This window comes from Ostrea edulis, chromosome 5, assembly GCF_947568905.1.
Source record: "Ostrea edulis chromosome 5, xbOstEdul1.1, whole genome shotgun sequence".
Taxonomy (NCBI): domain Eukaryota; kingdom Metazoa; phylum Mollusca; class Bivalvia; order Ostreida; family Ostreidae; genus Ostrea; species Ostrea edulis.
In genome coordinates this window covers 39,638,693-39,665,774 of record NC_079168.1, presented here as the reverse complement: position 1 = coordinate 39,665,774, position 27,082 = coordinate 39,638,693, and the positions used below count along the sequence as shown (strand labels likewise).

General features: G+C 34.3%; 2 protein-coding genes across 3 annotated transcripts; both read right to left on the bottom strand.

The window, feature by feature from the left end:
• Window positions 1-1,397: 1,397 nt before the first annotated feature.
• On the bottom strand, window positions 1,398-15,854 carry LOC125651491 (protein-glucosylgalactosylhydroxylysine glucosidase-like). Of its 2 annotated transcripts, XM_048880112.2 has the most exons (11): window positions 15,679-15,854; window positions 12,352-12,554; window positions 11,621-11,843; window positions 10,963-11,141; window positions 6,206-6,414; window positions 5,906-6,089; window positions 5,602-5,811; window positions 4,919-5,128; window positions 4,686-4,786; window positions 3,067-3,192; window positions 1,398-2,700 (listed from the first exon to the last, which is right to left on the bottom strand). In XM_048880112.2, the coding sequence occupies exons 1-11, from the start codon at window positions 15,852-15,854 to the stop codon at window positions 2,221-2,223; spliced, it is 2,301 nt and encodes a 766-aa protein (XP_048736069.2). In that variant the 3' UTR covers window positions 1,398-2,220. The 2 variants fall into 2 exon arrangements, with proteins under 2 accessions (XP_048736069.2, XP_048736070.2); XM_048880113.2 differs by lacking the exon at window positions 15,679-15,854 and having other exon boundaries at window positions 11,621-11,940; window positions 12,352-12,776.
• A 2,653-nt stretch (window positions 15,855-18,507) lies between these two features.
• Window positions 18,508-26,571, bottom strand: LOC125651492 (heat shock 70 kDa protein 12A-like). Its single transcript, XM_048880114.2, has 5 exons — window positions 26,430-26,571; window positions 25,929-26,249; window positions 23,871-24,092; window positions 21,007-21,154; window positions 18,508-20,557 (listed from the first exon to the last, which is right to left on the bottom strand). Exons 2-5 carry the CDS (start codon window positions 26,238-26,240, stop codon window positions 19,497-19,499), a joined length of 1,743 nt encoding a protein of 580 aa, XP_048736071.1. The 5' UTR covers window positions 26,241-26,249; window positions 26,430-26,571; the 3' UTR covers window positions 18,508-19,496.
• Between the last annotated feature and the right edge of the window lie 511 nt (window positions 26,572-27,082).

Genomic DNA, 27,082 nt, shown 5'->3' with positions numbered 1-27,082 from the left:
AGCTCGAGCTCATCTGTTGAACTCCATTCTATATCATTGCTCATCTGTATTTTTTTTCTTTCAATTTTCTCAATATATTTCTTTATCGCCTCTTTAAAACCCATGTCATTTTAACCATTTTTTAAGTTCTAGTTTGTTGCTGTTTAAAGCTTTATTTTGTGATAATATATAACGAGCCATTGAAATAATATTTAAACTCATATAAATGATATACGATTCGTTCTACATAAATTTCTTCCAAAATATATTATTACAATGACAGCCAATCATATGCAAGCATTTTATCACAAACAACAAAAATAGTCTGTTTTTGGATTATACACGTGCACTAAATTTTAATGCATTGAAGCCTGAGTCCTGCACTACGTTATTAATTAAACATGTTATCAATTGTTACCCTATAAGATGTAGTTATCATATCATCACGTGGTGCATATCGCTAGTTTGATATACCATAACTCTACCAAACGTCCGTTAGATATGCGCGTAGCACTTCCGATCCGAACTACTTTTGAGGTCATTCCCGCTTCCATATCCCTAGTTTGCTTTCATGTTCATTAATATGATACATGAATCCCCCCTCCCCCAATGAAATTTTGAAAAAAATAAAGTTTTCAACAATATTTTCCATAATACTTCTCAATCAACTCTATTCGAAAAATGATTAGATATATGAATCTGAGAGCGGTAGGATCTTGATCTAGGCCCAAATAAATACCAGGAAATATTCTGAAGAAATTCAGCAATATTTGGTATTTCAATTAAAAAAAACCCTAATAAATGAAAGTAACAAACATTGTATTTTAGTTCATCTTCCAACATAAGCAAAATAATTAGAATTAGACTTGTAAATCATTGTAAATCCTGCCCCTTTACGATATACTAGTGTATGGAGAGTACGTTAGAGAAGCGGAATTTACAAGTTTAATTTTGATTACATGGCAGCACACTTACTAGTATCAGGGACCTATATACTAGTATATTGCATCAGACAGTCAGTACAAAGTAGGTCAGTGCCACTTGTCCGATCCCACGGCAGTGTCACACTTCTGGAGAAGTTATCTTCACATTTCTTCTAAAAATCGACCATTGATAGAAATAGTTCTAGATCAATTGTGGACGATATCATAAATAAAATAACTATATCAAACACAACGTTTGAGTGTATCAGGGGCAGATCCAGGAAGTTTTCAAAAGGGGGTAGCGACCCAAGTTTGTACCTTTTCCGCTGAAAAAGGGGGGGGGGATAAAGACCCCCAATAGCAAAAGCAATGTCATTGCCTTATTAAAAAAAACCACGTGTAAATGTTCAAACAAAGTTGGGGGGGGGGGGGGGGATCCTCGTCATCTTCCTTTGATCCGCCACAGGTAATTATATCTATCGAAATTATGTGTTATGAAAATTTGCATTATAAATTTTATTCAACACAGTTTTAGATATTTGTTAGAAATACATATCAACCGTTTATCCAAGTCAAACATCATATGATCAATTAACTGTCATAAGACAGAGAGTGAATCTAGATATTTCAATTTTAGCATAAATAATTCAAACATCACAAACAACTATGATTTACAAATCTACAGTATATAACACATTTATACTTCTAAAATCGCGATCTTGTGTATATCTGCCTAGATGTACATGTAGCTATGTTAAGTGCATTCAATATTCCAAGCATGATTATGAAGTATATTCAAATAATTAATTGAATTAACTGATATTTAATTGTATCATTCTAAGCTGATAAATTGAATATAACAATGCAGTGCATGAATATAAGCATTTTATCGTTAAAGTTGTTGTTTTGCCTTTTTCCTATATATACCTACATGTACATGTAAATCCTTTCATCCCTATCATGCTTCCGGGGGTGGGGGGGGGGTGAATAGATCTTGTATTTCTGAATAATTTTAATAGACAATTTTCCCATTTAAATTATCTTGTTTTCAAAATCCATTCATGCTAAAATGTAATGTTCAATGTTAAATTAATGGAACAATAATAACACCTCGGTATTAAGTAATATGATTATTCATGAAAAATATATAGGGTTATCATTTCCCACGACTTTTGTGTCAACCCTAGTTTCTGTTGTGATCCTGATAAGTTATTGCTGGGGGGTAATAATTCATAAACGATAACTGCTCCTTTAATTTTTGTTATAACATGTTCCGGCATGCTCCAAGATCAGCACGTTACTTGCACCCGTTTAAATCCTACAAAAACATATATCGAGATATAGTCATAAGAGTCAGCGCCAATACTGAAACCGATGAAGACGACGTATGTTTAGCCACATTTGTGGCCTTTTTAGTACCGGAAGTGACTGTACTTCTGGTTGGAAGTGGTGGAAAATCGGGTTGTAGTGAAGCTGGCTTCGACTTAAACACGTGTTGTTTGTTAAGTATCAAGGGAACAGTTTTTTCCTCGTATTTCAGATTCATTGAGTGTTTCGCTTCTTTTGTTAGTTTAACAGTGGTTGTATCATCTGTGAAAGAGAAGTCTAAAGATCCGCCTAGATAATCCACTCCAGTGATGTTGAAGCACGTGGTGGAAGGCGGAAGACGTCCGTGGAAATCGATTCTTTCCGGATAAATCCGGAATCCACCATAACCGAACAACAGAGACTGTAGAAATCCTCCCATCCCTGTGATAAAGTTGACGGCTCCTGTACCATCAGCGTTTTCTGTCCACACCTGTAAATTCAGATGTTGTCCTCACAGATGCAAAGCATTTAAATAGTGATAGAGGTTAGTATCAGACGCTTTTTTTTTTTCAAGGAAAAGCGGCAAAATATCTGTAATTATTAGCATAACTTTTCATCCATCGAAGTTATATAGGATAAAGGGCCGAACATCTTCATCAATTAAGTAACATTAACTAATGCATAGCACAATCGTAACTACTCGGCTATTTCCGTGACCGCATTGCCGGTTACGGAAAAGGACGAATTTGATCCGATTGTTGCATAACACTCAAGCAAGCGCATTATAGACGAAATATAGAACATTCCTAAATAGTCTGAAATATTTACAAAATATCTACGTCACAATAACACTTACATTAAAAGGAGTGGCAACATTTCCTTCTTGTTTCTCAAATAATCTGGCCGCATCAGAGGTGTTATTGAGCTCAAGATAACCTATAGCAAACATTCCCCAAGTCATTGCAGGTCCGGACGGTGTTGCCTGAAATATCAAGATACTGAAAAAACTTAAATAGATCCTTATGGGACTAATACCCAGCGGGATTCATCCAAACTGAGGGGTATTCATCACAAAGTTACGCAATAGACTATGATTCTAATTATCGTGATTGATTGATTGAATATTGTTTAACGTCCCTCTCGAGAATATTTCACTCATATGGAGACGTCACCACTGCCGGTGAAGAGCTGCAAAATTTAGGCCTATGCTCGGCGCTTATGGCCATTGAGCAGGGATGGAACTTTATCGTGCCACACCTGCTGTAACACGGGACCTCGGTTTTTGCGGTCTCATCTGAAGGACCGCCCCATTTAGTCGCCTCTTACTAATTATCGTGATCTTTTACTATATTATCTTGATATAGGTCATGATACATCAAAGTGACCGTGACATTTAATAAAGTTCCTTGATGTAAGGTTGCGACACATTAAAGTGACCTTGACATTTTGTAAATGATCTTGATGTAGGGTTAAGACACATCTAAGTGACCTTGACGTTTAGTAAATGATATTGATGCAAGGTTGCGACACATTTAAGTGACCTTGACATTTAGTAAATGATCTTGATGTAGGGTTAAGACACATAAAAATTACCTTGACATTTAGTAAATGATTTTGATGTAGGGTTAAGACACATTAAACTGATCTTGGTTTAGGCCCCCCAAAATTGTCTTCAGTAAACTTTGAGCCAAGTATGTATTACTAATGTCTTTCTGTTACAAACTTATAGCCTGACTATTTGAAATCTTATTTTTATCCTAAACCTCGGCCAAATAACTTTTGTTTTAGTGTCAAGAAACATCGTCTGGCTATTCAATGTAAGCAAAAATCCCGCTAAGTATGATATTTCAATGTATACCCACAGCAAAGTTGTACCCATACAACGATTCAAAATCCGTTTTAACAATAACCTTGACATTGTCGAAATGAATTTAGGACATTGTACTTACACACCATCTGGTCATAAGCAATTTTAGCGACAAGTATATGATTCTAATGCCTCCGCAATACAATATTATTCGTATGGTAAAAAAAATCAAAACTGTGACCTTGACTAAATGACCTTGAATCAAAGTCATGATAAACCATGTGGCATTCAGCAACATTTATGCCGAGTCTGAGTTTCTGATGTATCTCCAAGCTATGAACCAGACAAGAAGAGTGGTTGCAGGGGGGGGGGGGGGGGGGTCTAAAGCATGAAATCAAATTCCAACCAGCTGTGTATTTTAGCAATTATATATACATCATGTTCTGGGTCAGGAACTATATATCAGAATATAGACATAGTTATCATAATTTCACCTGTAAATTAGCACATATATTATCATCATCATCTCTCTCTCTCTTTCCCTGTCTTTCTCCCTCCAAATACATGTATAGTTACCCCCTCTCTTCATCCAAATCATTGGGGAAAAGGAACGATAGCAAAATGAACGATAAACACTTCTAAATATTACAAGATATAAAAATTAATACATTTTCATAAATATGGAGATCGTTTCTGCGCACGTCCTCGGGCATGGCTATCATCAGAGGAAACCCCATCAATACAACGTCAGCTTGTTTGACCTTTTCACCTTCAAAATAACATAGAAATATAATATCAACGTTCCAAGAAGTACTGACAAAATATACTTAAAAGTACGAAGCCGTTCAGAACGTATGATCAACCAATAAAATCAAATTGCAGGGGGGAAAACGCACCGTACCTAGTGGGTATCCATCGTATTCTGGGTGGTACTGTCCTGTTTCATTGAATGGAATGTACAGGCGGTCGGCCACCTCCTTATAGAGAGCCTTAGACTGCTGGCCCAAAATACCGTCAATAAATTCTGGCAACTCCAGGCTTAGCTTGGCCACAGTGTTGGTGTAGACCGAGTTGTTCACTTGTTGGTGTTCCTCATCCGGTGGCATCACATCTGTCAATTCAAAGACATTGATAATCATCATCGGTTGTATAGTGATGGTTGATCGTTTGAAGTTAAAGATGAAAACAACAGAAATCAGAGCAAACTGGTGGCAAAAATTGTAAAATTTAAACATCATGAAACAAAAAGCTCTTAATGTTTAGAAATAACGAACCACAACAATACGTGTAACATTTATTAATGCAGATACATGTATGTTTGAAGGATGTATGAACAGAATAAGGTACTGAGATAAAATAACTCGTAGTTATATAAGAAAAAACTCTCTATCAGATCGACAGCCAATCAAGTTGTCATGCTCGCAATACCATTAAACTTGTTAGTTTTTCCTTTAAACATTTAAATAGTCTAGCAACTGCAGTATTAGTATGTAAACGCTCATCTTTAAAAAAAAAACATGAGTGGTGCGAAAGAGTGGTATTACGTAATATATTATAATTATTGAAATGATGCAGTACACATACTATATATTTCATATAAACCAGTCCTTTTATTAAAGACTGCACGTGATGCCCAGAACTCTGCGATATCCCTTATCATTTCATTCCCTCGTTCGTGGATTAAGAAATGTGTGTCACGTGTCAGGTAGATGTATTGTCTGACGGCGAATGATATATCGCCTGTTATATGCTTCTCAAACTGAAAATATGGTGGAATTGGTGTGACGTCATATCCTGCAAAAAAGAGAAGAAGAAAATTAACAAATGATAATGAAAACTCGTCATGAAAACTGGGCGCAGATGCCTCAGGCTATCTGTTGTAGTTTACCACTGAATGCGCTCTCCCAGGGGTACATGGCGCCATTGAAATCCCTCATCATCGCCTGGTGTTTGGCGTTGTCTAAGGTCCTGACTCTGGTCTTTATCATGGCTTTACCAATCTGACTGTGGAATAGCTGTATGGGCGGATACATCCAGGTTTCTTGGTCCCAGAACACGTGTCCATTATACATCTAAATATAATCATACAGTATTATTTTTAGCGTTTCTCAGCTAACATTATAACAATTGATATCGGACATAGTAACGGTGTATAGTGTCTCATTTGTTAGTCAGTAATTCCACTTGCTAGTCCATGTGCGAGATCCCCTGGAGAAAGGCCGATGAAATCTGGATTCTCCGACAGGGGAAGAGAACTGAGTATGTAATAAAGAGAAGAATATGTCAACGTGGCGAGTTTGTCGTTTCCTGTTACGTCGATACGTCCGCTGTTCCATAAATTCTGCCAAGATTGTACATGCTGAGATTCAAGTGTGTTGTTAAGAAAATGGTCAACACCTACAACAATCATAAAAAGAGCTTTATCTTGAAAAAGACATTAAGTATCACAATGCACAAAATGTGTACATGCTGTTTTCTAATTTTGTCCCCGTATAGAATACTCTCTAATTTGCAAAGATTGATGAATTGTTGATAAATACCGGTATTACCTTTTCCGTTAACAAATATTACCCTCACTGTAATCAAATATCCCCTTGCAGTTAATAAATATTTCCCTTACTGTCAACAAATGCATGTATAACCCTTACTGTTAACAAATGCATGTATAACCCTTACTGTTAACAAATACATGTAAAGCCTTTACTGTTAACAAATACATGTATAACCCTTGCTGTTAACAAAAACATGTATAACAGTTACTGTTAACAAATATATGCATAACACTTACTGTTAACAAATACATGTATAAACCTTACTGTTAACAAAAACATATATAACAGTTACTGTTAACAAATATATGTATAACCTTTACTGTTAACAAAAACATGTATAACACTTACTGTTAACAAAAACATGTATAACCTTTACTGTTAACAAATACATGTATAACCTTTACTGTTAACAAATACATGTATAACCATTACTGTTAACAAATACATGTATAACTTTACTGTTAACAAATACATGTATAACCTTTACTATTAACAAATACATGTATAACCCTTACTATTAACAAATACATGTATAACCCTTACTGTTAACAAATACATGTATAACCCTTACTATTAACAAATATATGCATATATAACACTTACTGTTAACAAAAACATATATAACAGTTACTGTTAACAAATATATGTATAACCTTTACTGTTAACAAAAACATGTATAACACTTACTGTTAACAAAAACAGGTATAACCTTTACTGTTAACAAATACATGTATAACCCTTACTGTTAACAAATACATGTATAACCTTTACTGTTAACAAATACATGTATAACAGTTACTGTTAACAAAAACATGTATAACAGTTACTGTTAACAAATATATGTATAACCTTTACTGTTAACAAAAACATGTATAACACTTACTGTTAACAAAAACATGTATAACCTTTACTGTTAACAAAAAACATGTATAACCTTTACTGTTAACAAATACATGATGTATAACACTTACTATTAACAAATACATGTATAACACTTACTATTAACAAATATATGTATAACACTTACTGTTAACAAATACATGTATAACACTTACTGTTAACAAAAACATGTATAACCTTTACTGTTAACAAATACATGTATAACCTTTACTGTTAACAAATACATGTATAACCCTTACTGTTAACAAATACATGTATAACCCTTACTGTTAACAAATACATGTATAACCTTTACTGTTAACAAAAACATGTATAACCTTTACTGTTAACAAATACATGTATAACCCTTACTGTTAACAAATACATGTATAACCTTTACTGTTAACAAATACATGTATAACCTTTACTGTTAACAAATACATGTGTAACCTTTACTGTTAACAAATACAGTATAACCTTTACTGTTAAAAAATACATGTATAACTTTACTGTTAACAAATACATGTATAACCTTTACTGTTAACAAATACATGTATAACCTTTACTGTTAACAAATACATGTATAACCTTTACTGTTAACAAAAACATGTATAACCTTTACTGTTAACAAATACATGTATAACCCTTACTGTTAACAAATACATGTATAACCTTTACTGTTAACAAATACATGTATAACACTTACTGTTAACAAATACATGTATAACACTTACTGTTAACAAATACATGTATAACCTTTACTATTAACGAATACATGTATAACCTTTACTGTTAACAAATACATGTATAACCCTTACTGTTAACAAATACATGTATAACCTTTACTGTTAACAAATACATGTATAACCTTTACTGTTAACAAATACATGTATAATCTTTACTGTTAACAAATACATGTATAACCCTTACTGTTAACAAATACATGTATAACCCTTACTGTTAACAAATACATGTATAACCCTTACTGTTAACAAATACATGTATAACCTTTACTGTTAACAAATACATGTATAACCTTTACTGTTAACAAAAAACATGTATAACCCTTACTGTTAACAAATACATGTATAACCTTTACTGTTAACAAATACATGATGTATAACCCTTACTGTTAACAAATACATGTATAACCTTTACTGTTAACAAATACATGTATAACACTTACTGTTAACAAATACATGTATAACCTTTACTGTTAACAAATACATGTATAACTTTACTGTTAACAAATACATGTATAACCTTTACTATTAACAAATACATGTATAACCCTTACTGTTAACAAATACATGTATAACCCTTACTATTAACAAATATATGCATATATAACACTTACTGTTAACAAAAACATATATAACAGTTACTGTTAACAAATATATGTATAACCTTTACTGTTAACAAAAACATGTATAACACTTACTGTTAACAAAAACAGGTATAACCTTTACTGTTAACAAATACATGTATAACCCTTACTGTTAACAAATACATGTATAACCTTTACTGTTAACAAATACATGTATAACAGTTACTGTTAACAAAAACATGTATAACAGTTACTGTTAACAAATATATGTATAACCTTTACTGTTAACAAAAACATGTATAACACTTACTGTTAACAAAAACATTTATAACCTTTACTGTTAACAAAAAACATGTATAACCTTTACTGTTAACAAATACATGATGTATAACACTTACTATTAACAAATACATGTATAACACTTACTATTAACAAATATATGTATAACACTTACTGTTAACAAATACATGTATAACACTTACTGTTAACAAAAACATGTATAACCTTTACTGTTAACAAATACATGTATAACCTTTACTGTTAACAAATACATGTATAACCTTTACTGTTAACAAATACATGTATAACCCTTACTGTTAACAAATACATGTATAACCTTTACTGTTAACAAATACATGTATAACACTTACTGTTAACAAATACATGTATAACCTTTACTGTTAACAAATACATGTATAACCTTTACTGTTAACAAATACATGTATAACCTTTACTGTTAACAAATATATGTATAACCTTTACTGTTAACAAATACATGTATAACTTTACTGTTAACAAATACATGTATAACCCTTACTGTTAACAAATACATGTATAACCTTTACTGTTAACAAAAACATGTATAACCTTTACTGTTAACAAATACATGTATAACCCTTACTGTTAACAAATACATGTATAACCTTTACTGTTAACAAATACATGTATAACCTTTACTGTTAACAAATACATGTGTAACCTTTACTGTTAACAAATACATGTATAACCTTTACTGTTAACAAATACATGTATAACCTTTACTGTTAACAAATACATGTATAACCCTTACTGTTAACAAATACATGTATAACCTTTACTGTTAAAAAATACATGTATAACTTTACTGTTAACAAATACATGTATAACCTTTACTGTTAACAAATACATGTATAACCTTTACTGTTAACAAATACATGTATAACCTTTACTGTTAACAAAAACATGTATAACCTTTACTGTTAACAAATACATGTATAACCCTTACTGTTAACAAATACATGTATAACCTTTACTGTTAACAAATACATGTATAATCTTTACTGTTAACAAATACATGTATAACCCTTACTGTTAACAAATACATGTATAACCCTTACTGTTAACAAATACATGTATAACCCTTACTGTTAACAAATACATGTATAACCTTTACTGTTAACAAATACATGTATAACCTTTACTGTTAACAAAAAACATGTATAACATTTACTGTTAACAAATACATGTATAACAGTTACTGTTAACAAATACATGATGTATAACCCTTACTGTTAACAAATACATGTATAACCTTTACTGTTAACAAATACATGTATAACACTTACTGTTAACAAATACATGTATAACCTTTACTGTTAACAAATACATGTATAACTTTACTGTTAACAAATACATGTATAACCCTTACTGTTAACAAATACATGTATAACCTTTACTGTTAACAAATGCATGTATAACCTTTACTGTTAAAAAATACATGTATAACTTTACTGTTAACAAATACATGTATAACCTTTACTGTTAACAAATACATGTATAACCTTTACTGTTAACAAATACATGTATAACCTTTACTGTTAACAAATACATGTATAACCTTTACTGTTAACAAATACATGTATAACCTTTACTGTTAACAAATACATGTATAACCTTTACTGTTAACAAATACATGTATAACCTTTACTGTTAACAAATACATGTATAACCTTTACTGTTAACAAATACATGTATAACCTTTACTGTTAACAGATACATGTATAACCTTTACTGTTAACAGATACATGTATAACCTTTACTGTTAACAAATATATGTATAACCCTTACTGTTAACAAAAACATGTATAACCCTTACTATTAACAAATATATGTATAACCCTTACTGTTAACACATGATAGTACTCTCACCTTCTGTAAAGCGTTCCCTGGCGACTTGTCGATTGCTGTCAACACTTAGAAGAAACAGTCTTGCCAATCTATGTTGTGGATCGACAGAGATAGCCGAGGGGATCCGTGAATAAACCATTGTAACGTCCTGGGTCTGAGTCCAGGAATACTCAAACTCCTTAACTCTTCCATAAAATACCCTGTAGGACCAATACTTAATTACTGAACCGTAAAATACCCCGTAGGACCAATACTTATTTACTGAACCGTAAAGACCCTGTGGGATCAATTTTTATTTACTGAACCGTAAAATACCCTATAGGATCAATACTTATTTACTGAACCGTAACATACCTTGTAGGACCAATACTTTACCGAACCGTAAAATACCCTGTAGGACCAATTCTTATTTACTGAACCGTAAAATACCCTGTAGAATCAATTCTTATTTACTGAACCGTAACATATCCTGTAGGACCAATACTTAATTACAGAAATTTATCAAATTTTCGTTTCTCAATTTCTTACATCACTTTTGGTTTGAAGTTGTGTAAGAATTGGTAAAGATGCAAGTAAAACTATTTTTGTGTCTCTCCATCAAGTTATATATATGTATATAGTGGGGAATAGTGCCATACATAAAGCATCGCTAACGATGTCAACATTGAACAATACTTACCCAACATCCTCTGAGGGTGATGTCCTATCCCCACTAAGCTTTTTGTCAAGATCGTCGAAGTCTGTCACATTTGCTGTTCCACTGTTAAGGTTAACCTGTAGCGTCTTGTTCTGATCGTTTTGTATGAATACCTCCGTCACCATTAGCTGGGGAAGTGACCGATGGGCGTACATCTTCAACACTACCGAAAACCCCTGTCCCGTGTGACTCTCCACAAACATACCTGGTGAAGTAATGTGCTTTATAACGAAGCAAATTGAAAATGCAAGTGGCTCACCGGAAGTGGTCGTTTTTTTGGCGGATGACAAATTTCGCTACAACTAAAAACACCAATATTTTTATTCATATATGATATAATTGTTATTGAAATTGCGCTAAAGATAAAATGCTAAGTTTTCAAAATGCTAAACAAAATCCGCCAAATATTTCCGATGCCAAATTTACCCATTTTACACTATGTTATATTGTATATACTAGACAATATCACATTATGTGAAAAGTTAAAAATTCGTATAGTAAATGATATTCATGATGTAGGGGAAATACATAGATGTTATTCATACGGTTGTTCTACAAACATTGTGGTTATTGCTATATTGATGTTCGATTAGATTTCTTGTAATCATGATAGGTCATAACTACATTTACATGATACAAACATGATTATTGCTACATATACATGTATATTGATGTTCGATTGAATTTATGTTATCATAACCACTTTTACGTACCGTTCTTGAAGTCTATACTGTAGTTGGAACTGACTCGGCTGTCGAACGTGACATTTCTAATCAATATGGCTGGTAGTTGTGCTCTGTGAGTTTTGATGGCGTAACCGTTGTAAAGGCCATTCATGCACATCGTGTCTGTTTTAACCACTGTAGCTATGTGACCATTACCAATCGTTGGAAGGATGCGTGCATCATTTGGTAACCTGTTACGATGTTCCAAAATGTAATGTGTGACATGAATTGGAGTTTACTTAAATAATCAAAGGATAGACTGCAATGTGTGACATGGAAATAACTGGAGTTTACTGAAATAATCAAAGGACAGAATGTACTCATAGGAGCGGAACTTTTTCAAATATTCAAAGAAAAAAAAAATTATTATATCAAAGTAATACCACTGGGTATTCTAAAAATAATTTTTAAAATATTGATTTATTTTCATTATTTGTGCAGTTAACATCGATTCAATGAATATTCACTATATGTAGAGACTCAAACTTGTTATCTAGTATTTCTTACCTTCAACCCCTGTAATTATAACAATAAACTCGTCCATAAAATTAAAGACATTTTCATATCTTAATCGGGTTTTTTTAAATGATAGATATTATATCATGCTGGTAATTTTGAACAATTCAAATGATTATTTTGCTCTCAACTGCACTTTGAAGACCATCCGAAATTCAAACGTTTCTTCATGCTGACTCGGACTTTTAAATGTATAATTTACATCATTTTGATTGACAGCAAAGCGTTGGGTTTTTTCTTTTCAAAAACGTTATTTAAATGCCCCTTAGGGATGTTCCGTTTGAATACTCGCTTTTTATGCCTCCTTCAAAGAAGAGGGGCATATTGCTTTGCACCTGTCGGTTTATCAGTCGGTAGATCACGTGTCCGCTCAATATCTTGAGAACCATTCACTTGATCGTAATGATATTTCATATGTGGGTTGGTTATGAGTAGAAAAGACCCCTATTGTTTTTCAAGTCCAAATGTCAAGGGTCAATATACTCTGGACATAGGGAAGACATTGTCGGCTCAATATCTTGAGAGCACTCTGCTTGACAGACAGCAAACTTGGTACACTGGTACATCCTAAGGAGTAGATGACCCTATTGATTTTGAGGTCACATGGTCAAGGGTCAAGTCAAACTGGACATAGGAATATACTGTCCGCTCAATATCTTGAAAACTCTTTGCTTGACAGACATCAAACTTGGTACACTGGTACATCTTCAGGTGAATATGACCCCTGTTGATTTTTTAGTCACATGATTAAAGGTCACGTGTCAAACTGGACATAGGATTATACTGTCCGCTGAATATCTTTAGAACCATTTGCTTGACAGAAATCAAACTTGGTTCACTGGTACATTTTCAGGAGATGTCTCCTATAAATTTTGAGGTCACATGGTCAATGGTCACGTGTCTAACTGGCCCTAGGAATATACTGTCCGCTCAATATCTTTAGAAGACATCAAACCTGGTTGACTGGTATATCTTCAGGAGAAGATGTCCTTATAGAATTTTAGGTCACATGGTCAAAGGTCAAACTGGACATAGGGATATACTGTCCTTTCAATATCTTGAGAACCCTTTGCTTGACAGAAATCAAACTTGGTACACTGGTACATCTTCAGGGGAAGATGACCCCTATTGATTTTGAGGTCACATGGTCAAAGGTCACGTGTCAAACTGGACATAGGAATATACTGTCCATTCAATATCTTGAGAACCTTTTGCTTGATAGACAACAAACTTGGTACACTGGTACATGTTTAGGAGAAGATGACCCCTATTGATTTTGAGGTCACATGGTCAAGGGTTAAACTAAACATAGTAATATATTGTTTCCTGTATGTAAAAGATTAATTACTTGATTGACACCAAACTTGGTACACTGTTACAGCATAAAAAGTAGATGATACCTGTTGATTTTTAGGTTACATGGTCAATCCACTCTTGACATGTAAAGATATTGTCTGCTCAATATTTTGAATTGGTGATACTATTATCAATTAAATGATGCATGTGTATAACCCTTTTCAATTTTGCATCATAGGGGGCATATATGCTTTACAAACATATTTTGTTCAATTATGGGGTTGTTTCCTGTTTATTATAATTTTAAAAGTAATCATCAATATTATTTAAACGGTAACCCTCCTGTGTTTTTAAAGTGTTATACACGTGGCATGAGTTGGTCATTAATAGGTCTAGCTTATCAAACCAATATCCTAGCAATCCCCGCGTGTTTCGCCTAGTTCTTGTTTATTCAATGGTCATACTGATGTCCCAGGTATATCATAGTTCGCTCCTGGGTTTTGGCTCGCTCTATTTTTGTCCCCTTCTCTTGCAGAATTCTGGGTCTACCCGTCAATCATATACATGTATAGGATTATTATATTGCTTGGAGAACGTTTTCTATGGCATGCGATATTTAAAACGATGCAGTGTACAGGGGCCCACACCGAATTCATTTACAATATATTCATGCGCGGAGAAGTTTAACAAACAACCGTCAAAGCCTCCCCGAACAAAGTCAAGGTCAACAGGCAAAATATGCTATGTACAGTTGTGTGTGTACATGTAATATATGTTTGTTGAATTCGTTCCATTAAAGCAGAATTTCCGGGATCCTTTGGTGGCCACTAAACCACTAGTAACCCTCCTCGAGGAAATTCCTAGTAGCTGTAGATACATGTAAGTGAACTCTACATAGTAAAGTCTGAGGTCACCCCAAGACATACCAATTTAGGAATGTTAGCACAACTTTGTATTTTTTCAGAACAAGAATTCAAGTATTTTGTACTCTAAATATTAGTTCAGCACTTCAAATTCATTTTCGAATCAGGTTTGTAAATCAATATGATCTTGGACGTTTTAGCAGATATAGACTGAGTTTCATTTCTATTACAATTTGAAAGTCAAGAAAACAAATTTGAACAATAAATTTAAAAAAAAAAAAATTAGTTGAATAAACCACATTATTGTGAATTGTCAATTTAAAAAGACAAACGCTAATTAGAAGAAGAAAAGATTTATTTCCTTATCTAATATTTCGATATTGCTTTTAAAGAATTTATACATATATAAAGGATAAAATTGTTTTGGTAATTGAAATTTGGACAAAAACATTGAAACACCCCACAGTATTTCAGATAATGCATTTGAATTCTTTGCTTTGGGGTTTTTCCTTTAAATCCTGCGCAGGTAAAGTGTATACATTAAAAACTATTAGCATGCATTACAAGATAAGAGTACGTGTTAAAAGCTGTCTAATTAGATGTACATGTAGGTACGAGAAATGGGAAATATCGTACTTACGTGTCGTTACTTAACACAGTTATATCGGGATTAGGAGCCCGTAGACGCCCCTCCGGAAATGGGATCCGTTTTGTTACATTTCCATGGATAAGTTCAGTCTCACTTGTAACACTATCTGCATCCACAGCTGGATGGAAAATAGCAAAAAGGAGAAGACCCAATCCAAGATTTGTCATAGTTCAATCCTCTGCGTTCGGTATGCCACTGAAGAGTGTGCTGTGTGAAATTGAAGCAGTTTTGCTTCTTGCCATATTTCAATCCCCAAGATACCTTACACTTTAAAATAAGATTGGCCTATAGTGCCTTGGATCTTGTTTAGCATTGAATTTACCTGATAAACATCGTTACAGGTGTGTATTGATATAAATATTGTGGCATTACAAACAAAATATTTTATTGATTTCGTTTCATCTTCTACACCTTCGCCCAGGAATTTACCTTACATTGCGAATCTATGCGTTGACGAAAGAACAACAGCACAATTTTATAAAAACAAAACAATGTAAACATCTTAAGGAGTATTTATTGAAAAGATTACTAATTGCCCTTCTGTTTAAAGTTGGGTCCAATACTTGGTTCTCATCACTTGAAATGTTAATATTTTGTACTATGAATCGAGCCCGACGTACAAGACCAACCACAGGCATACACCGGTAGAAGGCCAATCTCTAAAGATTACAAAAAGCGTGAAACGATTACATGAATCGAAAGAGGGATGAGATAGACTGGGAATTCACACATTCCAGAGAAAGCATTGCCACCAAAACAAATTTTATCAAAAAAGGGGCGGGGGGGGGGGGGGGGTAGTAATATCCATACTTCAGGTGCCTATGGACCAACCGAGTTCAATCGTCTGAATGATAGAAATCCAAAGCTCCGCCCAGTCACGTAATGTTCAAGGTGTAGTGTATGGTGGTCATTTTACAATTCGTCGTTTTTTCATTATTTTGAGGCGAAAAGACGACAAAACCATAATTAGCCACTTTTCACTCCGAAATAACGAAAAGTCGAACAGACGACAAAATACAGGCAAAATGATGACAAACAAAACCCGCAAATTAGCGACATAATTTGTCGTCTTTTCTCTTGGCTTTTTGTCGTCTTTTCCCCTACTCAAAAATGACACTACGTACCTGTACATCTTTAGTCAGCAAATTTTATAATGAATTCCAAGATAATCAGACTTCAAAAATAACGGGGAACCTGTATTTTGTCATCTTTCCGATCGAAGAATCTACTTCCATGGACGTCTTCCGCCTTCCTCTACTATGGTGGAAGGAGGTGTGTTAAAATTTGCAGTTGCAAGAGATTTCATTGTTGCATGAAAGATGAAGATAACAAACAGTGATCAATACAATCTCATAACTCCCACAATGAATTCAAAATAAAGATCTAGAGTTGGGCAAACACGGACCTCTGAACATACCAAAGGTGGGATCAGGTACCTAGAAGGAGTAAGCATTAGGGCTGGGACGATTCAGGGTTTGCTCGATTCGGTTCGGTTTCGATTCAGAACAGCACGGTTCGGTTATTTTCGATTCGGTTCATGTTAGGTCCAATTTATCTAATGACACCACAAAAATTAACAATTTAAATGAGTAGCATATTTCATTTGATTTAATTCAAGTTATTGTGTCGCCTGCGTTATGCAGTGGCGACATATAGGGATCACTATCCGTCGTCTTGCGTCGTCCTGCGTCGTCGTCTGGCGGCGTCGTCGTCACAAAAAATTTCTGCCACAATTTTCTCAAGAACCACATGGGGCAACTCCCTGATATTTGGCACAGAGCATCACTGTGGCCAACTGTATTGTGTAAGACATTTTCGAATCTGTCGCTTATCAACTTCCTGTTTAGTGACAAAAACCATTTCAATAATTTACTTTTTCAACATTATACGTGATATATTACATATAGAATGAACTAGCAGGCGACACATGTCTTCCGGGGAAGACTTAATACTGCGTATAACTATATGTTGTCATTTGTAAACATCATATCTATTCATTATGGCATTTTATAACTTTGATAGAAAAAAGAAAACACTGACAGTCTATCAAAATTTGTTATATTAATGTTCTGCATAAGTTTTGGATTATTAAACAAATCTATAGTGAATCTAAAATCTATATGATATCGTTTTCATTGATTTGAAAAAAATCAACAATTCTATCAATTGAGAGTCTTTGAAAATCTCTCCTTTATTGATTTACTTCTCTCATGTTAACTGTCAAATCTGTGTCATTACCTACGATGTTGATTTCACTCCACCACTGACAGAAATTCTATATGTCATGTAAAGATAAACTGCAATGATCTTACGGACCATATTCTGTTGGTATCTGAGTGGTGAAAATGCTAACTCTTAACACAGTAGTGATTTAAATCTCCGTTGCATAAAAAACCACATGTTTTCAACATCACTCGGACGCCATATTTGTTGATTTGGTGTAAGTAAAATCTAAACCGAACCGAACCGAAATCCGGAATTTGTAATCGGTGCATCGAATCGAATGGTATGAATCGCGGTGCACCGAAAATTTCGGTGCACCGCACAGCCCTAGTAAGCATCTCCTGTCGATTTCACTACGGATTACTCCGTTTACCTGATGAAGACATGAGGGTGTGATCGGTCGATAGAGGATGCTTACGCCTCCTAGACACCTGATCCAACCTCTGATATATCCAGGGTTGTGTTTGCCTAACTTATCTATTTTGTATTTCTTATAGGAGTTATGGGGTTGATCACTGTTTGTTATCTTCACCTTTTCATGAAAACACAATTTGAAGATGATTAATTCCACAAAGAATACACAATTAAGAACTCTCATATATATACATCCGTTATTAGTTAGTCTCCTACTACCATAATATTTTACAAAAAGGAAAATATTGAGTATACACTTGTGTACATATACGAGAAAATGTGTCGAATAAATTCAATGATATAAAGTGTCTAATCTATAACAATGTATAATATAGCACATTTGTGTGTAGCAAACAATTCAACACAAAGTTCTAATCCGAGCTTTTCAATATTTATATTTAGTAACAAGATCACGCCCTTTTATCTCAGAAAGGATCCCATGCAAATTTTTCATCACACCATGGTGTAAATATGAACATAAAAGTCCAAAACCCTTATATAGTTATTACTGAGAAACTAAACACACATTTTAGTAATAGCGCCCACACCTTTCAAACCTGTTACTCCAGAAAGCTGGAACATGAACATCATATTTGTAGTAACAGAAGTCACGTCCTGCGACCTCGTCATGCCTAAAGCAATTCCAAATAATCTTTTCATTAAATCAACCTATGGTGCATTGTATAAACGTCCAAGTCAAATATCTTCCAAGCTATTGCTGAAAAACCAAATTTTGTATTTTAGTAACAGAGACTACACCCTATATACCCTTTTACCCCAGAGAACTAGCGAGGCTTCTAATTATACTTACATGTACACATGGTACAAGTCGCATCCTCTATGTCTTATGATTAAAAACAATTAGTCAAAATTAATGTAGTTGTTGAAGAGACAGAAAGATCAAATACGATAACCCCACCCATAATATTAGATCGCTGGAGCACAAAATTGTTCATTGCACGTGTAATTCTCAAAACTTTCTAAATACTAGTATTATATCAGTATTGTACTCGTCAAATCGCAAATTTAAATATCCACATAGATGACAGAAGGCATACCAATCACAGTTAAGTAATTACATTTAAAGATTTGGTACGGGGAATGCTAGCATGATTTCGACATTATCAATACATGCACTTGCTTACGTATTCAGGGTAGATCAGAAAATTATTTTATCTTTTCAAAAAATCGAACGACGCGCGGTAAGATGTCTTGTTATCTGTATCGGTGGCTTCAGCTTGCAGTTCCGTTCCCCGACAGATCATGCGCACCCCCAATTCTTTCCTTTTACCAGATCCAGATCCTTGCAAGTGAATGGTTAATTTTCCAATGCGTTCACAGTTTTCGTCGCAGTATCGAGGGTTCTTCTCAGTTGACCGATATACATTCCAATACACTTCTGGGTTCTTCGTATCAATCACATAAAAGTTATGCATTTTCAATTCCTTGGCAATGTAGACCGTTTCCCCAATTTCAATATGTTTATCAAAAGCATTGGTAACCACATCTTTGCCCTCTTTTGTCGTTGTCTTCTTTCTCTCCTCGTCTTCTTTGGAATTAAATGGACGTCGGGTGTGTAAGCCATATGTGTATGGACTCACTCTGGCTGATATTGCCATCGGATTATGACCATATATCACAGCACCCTTTAAGACGGCACTTCCAGCTTCGTTTGGGACAATCACATCTTTGTTTTTAAAAGCTTCTTTGATTTTGAAATGTACAATTTCCGACTCAGCAAAGCCTCCGACAAGCAAAATTGTGTTGACACCACTGGCATTTGGGCTCTGGAAGATTTCTGTCACGTGATCAATGATTGAATCAATGGAACGTTTGAAGAAATCATTCAGAATGGTTGCTTTTATCTCCATATTAGTGCCGTCGTGAAAGATTATTTTGTTTTCCCAGGTTGTTTGCTTCGTAATATCTTCCAGAGAGCCTTTAGATTCCTCTTTATATATTTCAATTAAATTATGTGGTAGTGGCATCATCATATCTCCACCCAAAGATATTGCTCTTTTCTTTTGCTCAAAATTTTGTTGAAATTCAATCCATTCAAACATGTGTCGTTTTTTAAATTTTTCAAAGATGTCTTTGCCGATTAATTTTGCCATCAATGAGTAAAAAGCATCGTCTATTCCTACTCCACCCCACTCACCTCCACTAGGTGCCTTAAGCTGTTTCAGACTTCCGTTTTCCATAACTTGCTGTAGTGTGACGTCAACTGTTCCGCCTAATAATAATTATTAAAATCAAATTCTAAGTAACAAATATCTTAAATTGAAAGTTCGTTAGTTCATTTAATTGCCACTTAAGGTGGCTCACTACATCATGAAGGAGCTTCTCAAATCAACATGAAATGATTTGATTATGAAAGATATGATGATATATAATGAATAGATATGTCAAAATGGCGGAAAATATGCAATTTTGGATTTTTAAAACATGATTTTCAAAAACAAAATCAGTACATGTGAACAAAAGACTGACGGATTTGAACTTGGGATCTGTGGTTCATCAGACCGATGCTTTAACCACTGAACTATGATAGTAGGCAAACTATTCGATCGATACAAACATTTAAATCGTCTTTTTGTGACGTGGTGTTTCATAGAGTATAAGCCTTGATGTAGTGAGCTACCTTAAGCTGTATATCAATTATTTATATGTAAGATTACATACCGCCTAGATCAAGCACCATGAATTTTTGTCCGGGATTAAGAGCATTGATAAAACTGTTTTTCTTGGCATCAACAGAAATTTCTTTGCAAAATATTGATGCAACCTCTGGTTCATAAGCCAACAATAGTTGGTTGTCTTTAATTCCCGCCTGTAACGTAAAACAAAAGCTATAAGCCATGGGTGAGGAATCAAACAAAGAGACTTGTCAAAGGTGAAGATAATGAACAGTGATCAATTTCATAACTCCTATAAGCAATACAAAATAGATAGTATATGAGTAAGCATCCCCTGTCGACCGGTCACACCCGCCGTGAGCCCTCTATCTTGATTAGGTAAACGGAGTTATCCATAGTCAAAATCACTGTGATAAGAACGGTCTAATAATCGGTATGAAACACGCCAGACAGCATTTGTCCCAATGATAGGTTGTATTGACAAATTAGATCGTTATATCGACCAAAGAATTCGCGAAATGCTGATTTTAAACGAGACTGTTGAAACTCCTGCACCATCAACCTATTTGTCAGTAGCTTGCCTCGATTTGAAAACTGACCATACGCAGAACAAGCTCTTGCGTATCGAATCAGTTGAGAGATATAAACACCATATGCAGGTGATAATGGAATATTTAAGAAATGAACATCACTTTTGAGTTGTTCATGGTCAGTATGAACGGATTTGGATTTGAAGCAAATTCTGTGAATCGCGCTAGCGATTCACAGAGAATTTGCCTCAAATCCAAATCCGTTCATATTGACCATGAACAGCTCAAAAGTGATGTTCATTTCTTATATTTATATTCATTTACTAAAACATCGTTTGTTTACATTGCTTCTATTTTGTTGCATAAAACGAACTCCTAGCCTCTGTCACAGTAGTTATTGTGACGTACGTCAACACATAGACATGACGTCACATTTGGTCTCACCCTGCCTTTTATCAACATTGCAAAGGTGTACTGTATTTTGGAGGTAGGAGACCGCAAGATTGGGATGATAATCCACGTAAGTTTACAATCTTAATCCAAAGGTGTGACTTGCGAGATCTTTGTAACAGATGTTTTGGTTTTTTTTTTCAACCATTACGCTCTCTCAGTCGCGTGCTTTAAGCTATAATCCGTTCATAGTCAATGTGAACGGATTGTGGCGCGTGCTGAAATTGGTTGGTTCATAGAGGAAAATGCGATTTGAACGGATTGTGGCGCGTGCTGAAATTGGTTGGTTCATAGAGGAAAATGCGATTTGTAATATAAATATTGCTAAATAAATATGGGAAGTTTACGATGGAGAAGCTGAAATCATTCCGTTTGTCAGAAAATTGAATTGTTAGTTTGCCGTTGATATCTACTTTCAATAAAATATCTAAGTATGAAGCAGAAGTGGACGACTCTGTGGTGTCTTTTATTTTGAGATCAACGGGATATATCGAATCGACATATGAATGAAAGTTATCATTGTTAATAGATAAAACGTCGTCGATATATCTAAATGTCGAATTGAAGGCCACGGCAACAGATTTTTTCTTCTGACGTTGAAGTTTTTGGATAATTTCTGCATCATAATGAATTTAAAAAAAAAAACAGGTCAGCTGACAAAGGAGCATAATTCGTGTCCATGGGAATTCCAACAGATTGTTGGAAGACCTGATCACCAAAGACCACGAAGATATTGTGAATGAGGAACTCTAGCATATTTTTTATTTCAACATCAGAGTACTTATGCGTAGAATCAGAGTGGTGTTTTAGAAAATAATTTTTTTTTTTGGATGACTGATCACTAGATATGAATTTTTCCGTTTTCCATATTTGTTGAAGATGTCTATGATGTCAAAAGTCTAGTCTTTAATTTATCGTGAGGATGGTCGTGTAAAGTGTTGAAAAGTCATGCGTTTTAATGTTGTTAATTTGAGAAAAGTTTTGCGATTTCAAATTTACTAAAAGTTCTTCCGATTTTTTTTAGAATCCACATTTGATTTAGTTTCTCCACAGCTGTTGATATTTTCGTGAGGAGCAAATATAAGGGCTTGGTAGAGCACTTACTGGATCCAGCTGTGGATCCCTGTTAGTAAGGGGCTTTTATGTACTTTAGGAACGGTATGGTATGGATTCACGCTTGTGCAAACAATCCCAACGACACTGCTTAAATATGGAGGTGGTAAATCGCAAATCTTAATCAGAAAACAATTAAGTCATATGTATGTACATTACTAAATTTTAAACATTTGTGGACTTTCCAATATTCTTCTGATATTGATGACTCTTCTAAGGGCCAGGTTTATAAACTCATCAAACACTGTTTTGGTTTAGAGAAATATGTACTTACTCTGCCTGTAAAATTAAGAAAACTATTTATGAAATTTCGCACTTCAAATCACCGATTACCCATAGAGACAGGAAGATGGCATGGTATTCCCCTGAATGAAAGACTATGTACATTTTGTAATAAAGGAGAAATAGGAGATGAGTTCCATTTTATTTTACAGTGTCAAACCTTTTCACAATTAAGGAAAAAATACATAGACAATTTTTTTTTATGAAAGACCAAATGTTCTGAAGTTTTCTAATCTATTGTCAACTCAAGATATGAAAATATTAAGAAATCTCTGTGTTTTTATTTCTCATATTTTTGAGATTGTTTGTTGTTCTTCGTAATTGTTCTTCCGCTACCCCTTAAACGTAATGCTATTACGTTTATTTATACATACATTGTATTTCATGTTTCCCTCTGGTATCTAAGAAAGCTGTATTATTCCATATATGAACCTCTGACGATTTTTCTTGCATGTACACTGTACATTGCATTATATTTATTGTACCTCATGTACCGTTCAACATGGTTTGAGCGAAATAAATTGAATTGACTAACCATGCATGCTGCCTCTCTCATGTACTGTTTGGCGGCATCTGACCAAATGGCGGGAACAGTAATCACCCATCGAATCTCGGATTCGTCGACCCTAAAATAGCCACGCTTTTTTATATTTGCAAGGAGTCGTGATTTGAGACACCTTATTGCCATTTCGAAAATTTCAATCGCTCGGAATTTCTTTCCTCTAATGTCCTCCAACATAGTGTATTCGGCGAGTTCCTGAAAATCAAAGCTCTTCTAATCAGAATGTTTTGTATAATATAAATATATAATTAAATAAATTAAAGATGCATAGATCAAACTTTATGATGATACATGTGTATGATGTGTATGTTGAAAGTTGCAAATTATCAGAACCCCCCCCCCTTTCTGTTTGAAAAATAATGTCCAAAGAAAAGGGTGGAGTGATATTGAAATTACAAGTTTATACATACATGTATGTACATGCATATTAATTAAGTGAAATAAACCAATTGTACGGTCATGCAAGAGTTGAAGGTGCTTTTCTTGTAATGAAGCACAAATTTGCAGGTGGGTTTCCTTATTGGGGACATTTTGTTTTTTTTTAATTACGTTAAATGTTAAGTAAAGTGATAGTAAATTATTCTTCATATAGGTCCTAATGTCACAAATATGTTAAGTATCCATTTATATTTATTATTATATTCACCTGTTAAACAAAAATAGCTGCATACGATACATGTAAAAATCTAATGAAAATAAATTCAAAATACGGCACTAGCGATTTCTGATCTGGCTATAAAATATATCCGAGTTAACCAGGGAGGGGGTTAGGCACGTAGAACCAAAGGGGGTTGCTGGGGTGCCTACCTTTTTTGTCCTTCAACTTGAACCACCTCCCCGGGAAAAAAACAACAATGCTGCGTGTCTGCATGGGGTTAGAAATATTGCATGTAATAACTATCTATACTTCTCTTATTGTCATCAGAGAATGCATTCTGAAAATTATCATACATTTATCATTAAACAGTCAGAATTATTTCAGCCGATTCGGAATAAATAGAATCTTGACTTGATAGATTTTCTTGTTCGTCCTCCGATGAAATATAGTCGATGTGGCTGGCATTTACATTAATTATGAGTTCAAAGTGATATCCTTGTATAACAAACTATGGTTTCCCATTCAAAAACTCCTCCAGTTGCGAATAAATCGTCTTTGGGTGTGCTTTTGTTTTGATTCGCAAGTCTCTTATGACGTCACAAATTCAGGGAATCAGGAACGATCATCGGGTAACGATTTTCTAGTCCGAGTACCTTTGCATTTCGATTTCTTAGAGTTACTATCGTTATTAATCTTTAAAAAGTATTTTATGAGGAGTTTATGAAACAAAGTTAATAATTATGATGAGAAAATTAAGGTACTGTCAAAAACCGTCTCCTATGACATTTAAATAACACATTCATTTTTTGACCAATTACATGTACAGTCACGATAACATATTTCCGATACTTTAATGGCTGGCACAGCTAAAACGTGCAGTATTTGTTTACAAATGATACGGCTATGTACAGATCCATGTTTACAGAAGCAAGTAAAGTTTATACATTGTAAGTATTTATTAAATGAAATCCGCATCGGTAGTACCTACCCTACCTCATATAAAACCAAACAAGCAAATATATAAGCCAGGTTAATTTTGATTGACTAAAGTGTCCAGTTTTTTCTCAATGGGCAATCCTCGGATTATTCGGATTCGAGCACGCAATGGCCTCCGAATAATTTTCTATATATCCTCCCAAAAAATAATGGAAGTTGACACCAGTTTACCGGTATTCATGAAGTCAAGGACTTTTAAAATCATATAGCCGCGGCTATGACGCTTGCGACGCTATAGTCTATACACGAAAACAAAAACTTTATTTCTATTCTACTACGTCTCAGAAATATACAGCCGATCGTTTTCCTATGTAGCTACGAATAAGGTCACCGTGACGTCATGACAGTCTCCGAAACGGCCTACATGTAATGTAAATCAATAAAATTTATAACCCATAATGTTATTACAAAATTAAATAAATTTATCAATTGTATACCACATGTCTGTGTAGAGTCATTTTGAAGCGACGATAGTAGTAATAATCTTCATGCTCCTTTTTTGCTGCCAGTTGTCCATACTCTTTTTCAGCCTCTAATCCGAACGACTGGAGTTTTCTCTGTGGGTTGATGAGAACGGTGGTTGGCTCTTGGAGGGAAGTCGACGTGTCTCCTTTGTTGTTTTGATCGGCAAAGATACACAAGGGGTTCTTGTCATCGAAGTCCGTCTTCGACGAATACATTACACCGCAGTAAGTGGTCCCAAAGTCTATGGCGGCGGAAAATTTGTAGTCCTCGCGTAAGACAGTCATAGTGAACCGCTGTGAAAAAAGGAAATAAGAGATACGTTATAAAATCACTACATTAAAAAATAACATTTCAAAACACTGCATGAACAAATATTTTAGAAAACGGAAACTTCTAGAAAACAACGTAGTAAGATTATCATCTTTTCCTTTAGTAAGGATAACCTACATTGACTGCATATTTTCTAAGTATACCTTGTTTATGATCCTCCGTCGACTTTCCTGTACATTGAAAGACTAGTGCTGTCTCTGTTGTGTGGTTGTTGTTTTTTATTTGCGATCAATAAATTCTGAATTTTAAAATTCTAAATTGGGGTAGCTTCATTTTCCGTCTTTGTGTACTTTTATTCATAACTTAAATCTCGTACACCACAAGCAGGTTTTGTATTCGATCTCAAATTGCCCCCTTCTATTGAATTTAATATAAGACCGCCAATCTGAGTTTTATTATTGGAAATTTAAATGCAGGTAAATATAATCGATGATGTGTGACAATTCATACCCACAAACACAACAGCAAAGAGGTAAATAAATATTAACGTTTATACATAACATGCAAGGTGGTTTTTCATCCATTTCAATGTTGAAGACAGACGATGTAGTTGTTCTTCATTATCTAATGAGGTCACTTCATGATGACAATGGACGCGGATCGAATAAAGTTATTCATGTATTTCATTTCTACAGAAATAAGTATATAACAATAGCACAATACAAATTGCAAGAATCTTTACAATTATAAAATGAACTGAAATTCTTAAGGATGGTTTCTTTCTGCATCTTTTGGATACGTTGAGATACGATCTATTGCAGGTTCTTTAACATTTGACAACTAAAGTGAAAGCTGG

Coding starts and splice junctions, on each gene's coding strand:
- LOC125651491 (XM_048880112.2), bottom strand. CDS start 15,854: ATGACAAATCTTGGATTGGGTCTTCTCCTTTTTGCTATTTTCCATCCA. Junction 3,193..4,685: donor ATCTCCATATTTATGAAAAT/GTATTAATTTTT, acceptor TTGATATTTCAG/GCAACACCGTCCGGACCTGC. Junction 2,701..3,066: donor ATGTTGCCACTCCTTTTAAT/GTAAGTGTTATT, acceptor CTGAATTTACAG/GTGTGGACAGAAAACGCTGA.
- LOC125651492 (XM_048880114.2), bottom strand. CDS start 26,240: ATGACTGTCTTACGCGAGGACTACAAATTTTCCGCCGCCATAGACTTT. Junction 24,093..25,928: donor TGACTCTACACAGACATGTG/GTATACAATTGA, acceptor TTTGATTTTCAG/GAACTCGCCGAATACACTAT. Junction 20,558..21,006: donor CATGGTGCTTGATCTAGGCG/GTATGTAATCTT, acceptor AATTATTATTAG/GCGGAACAGTTGACGTCACA.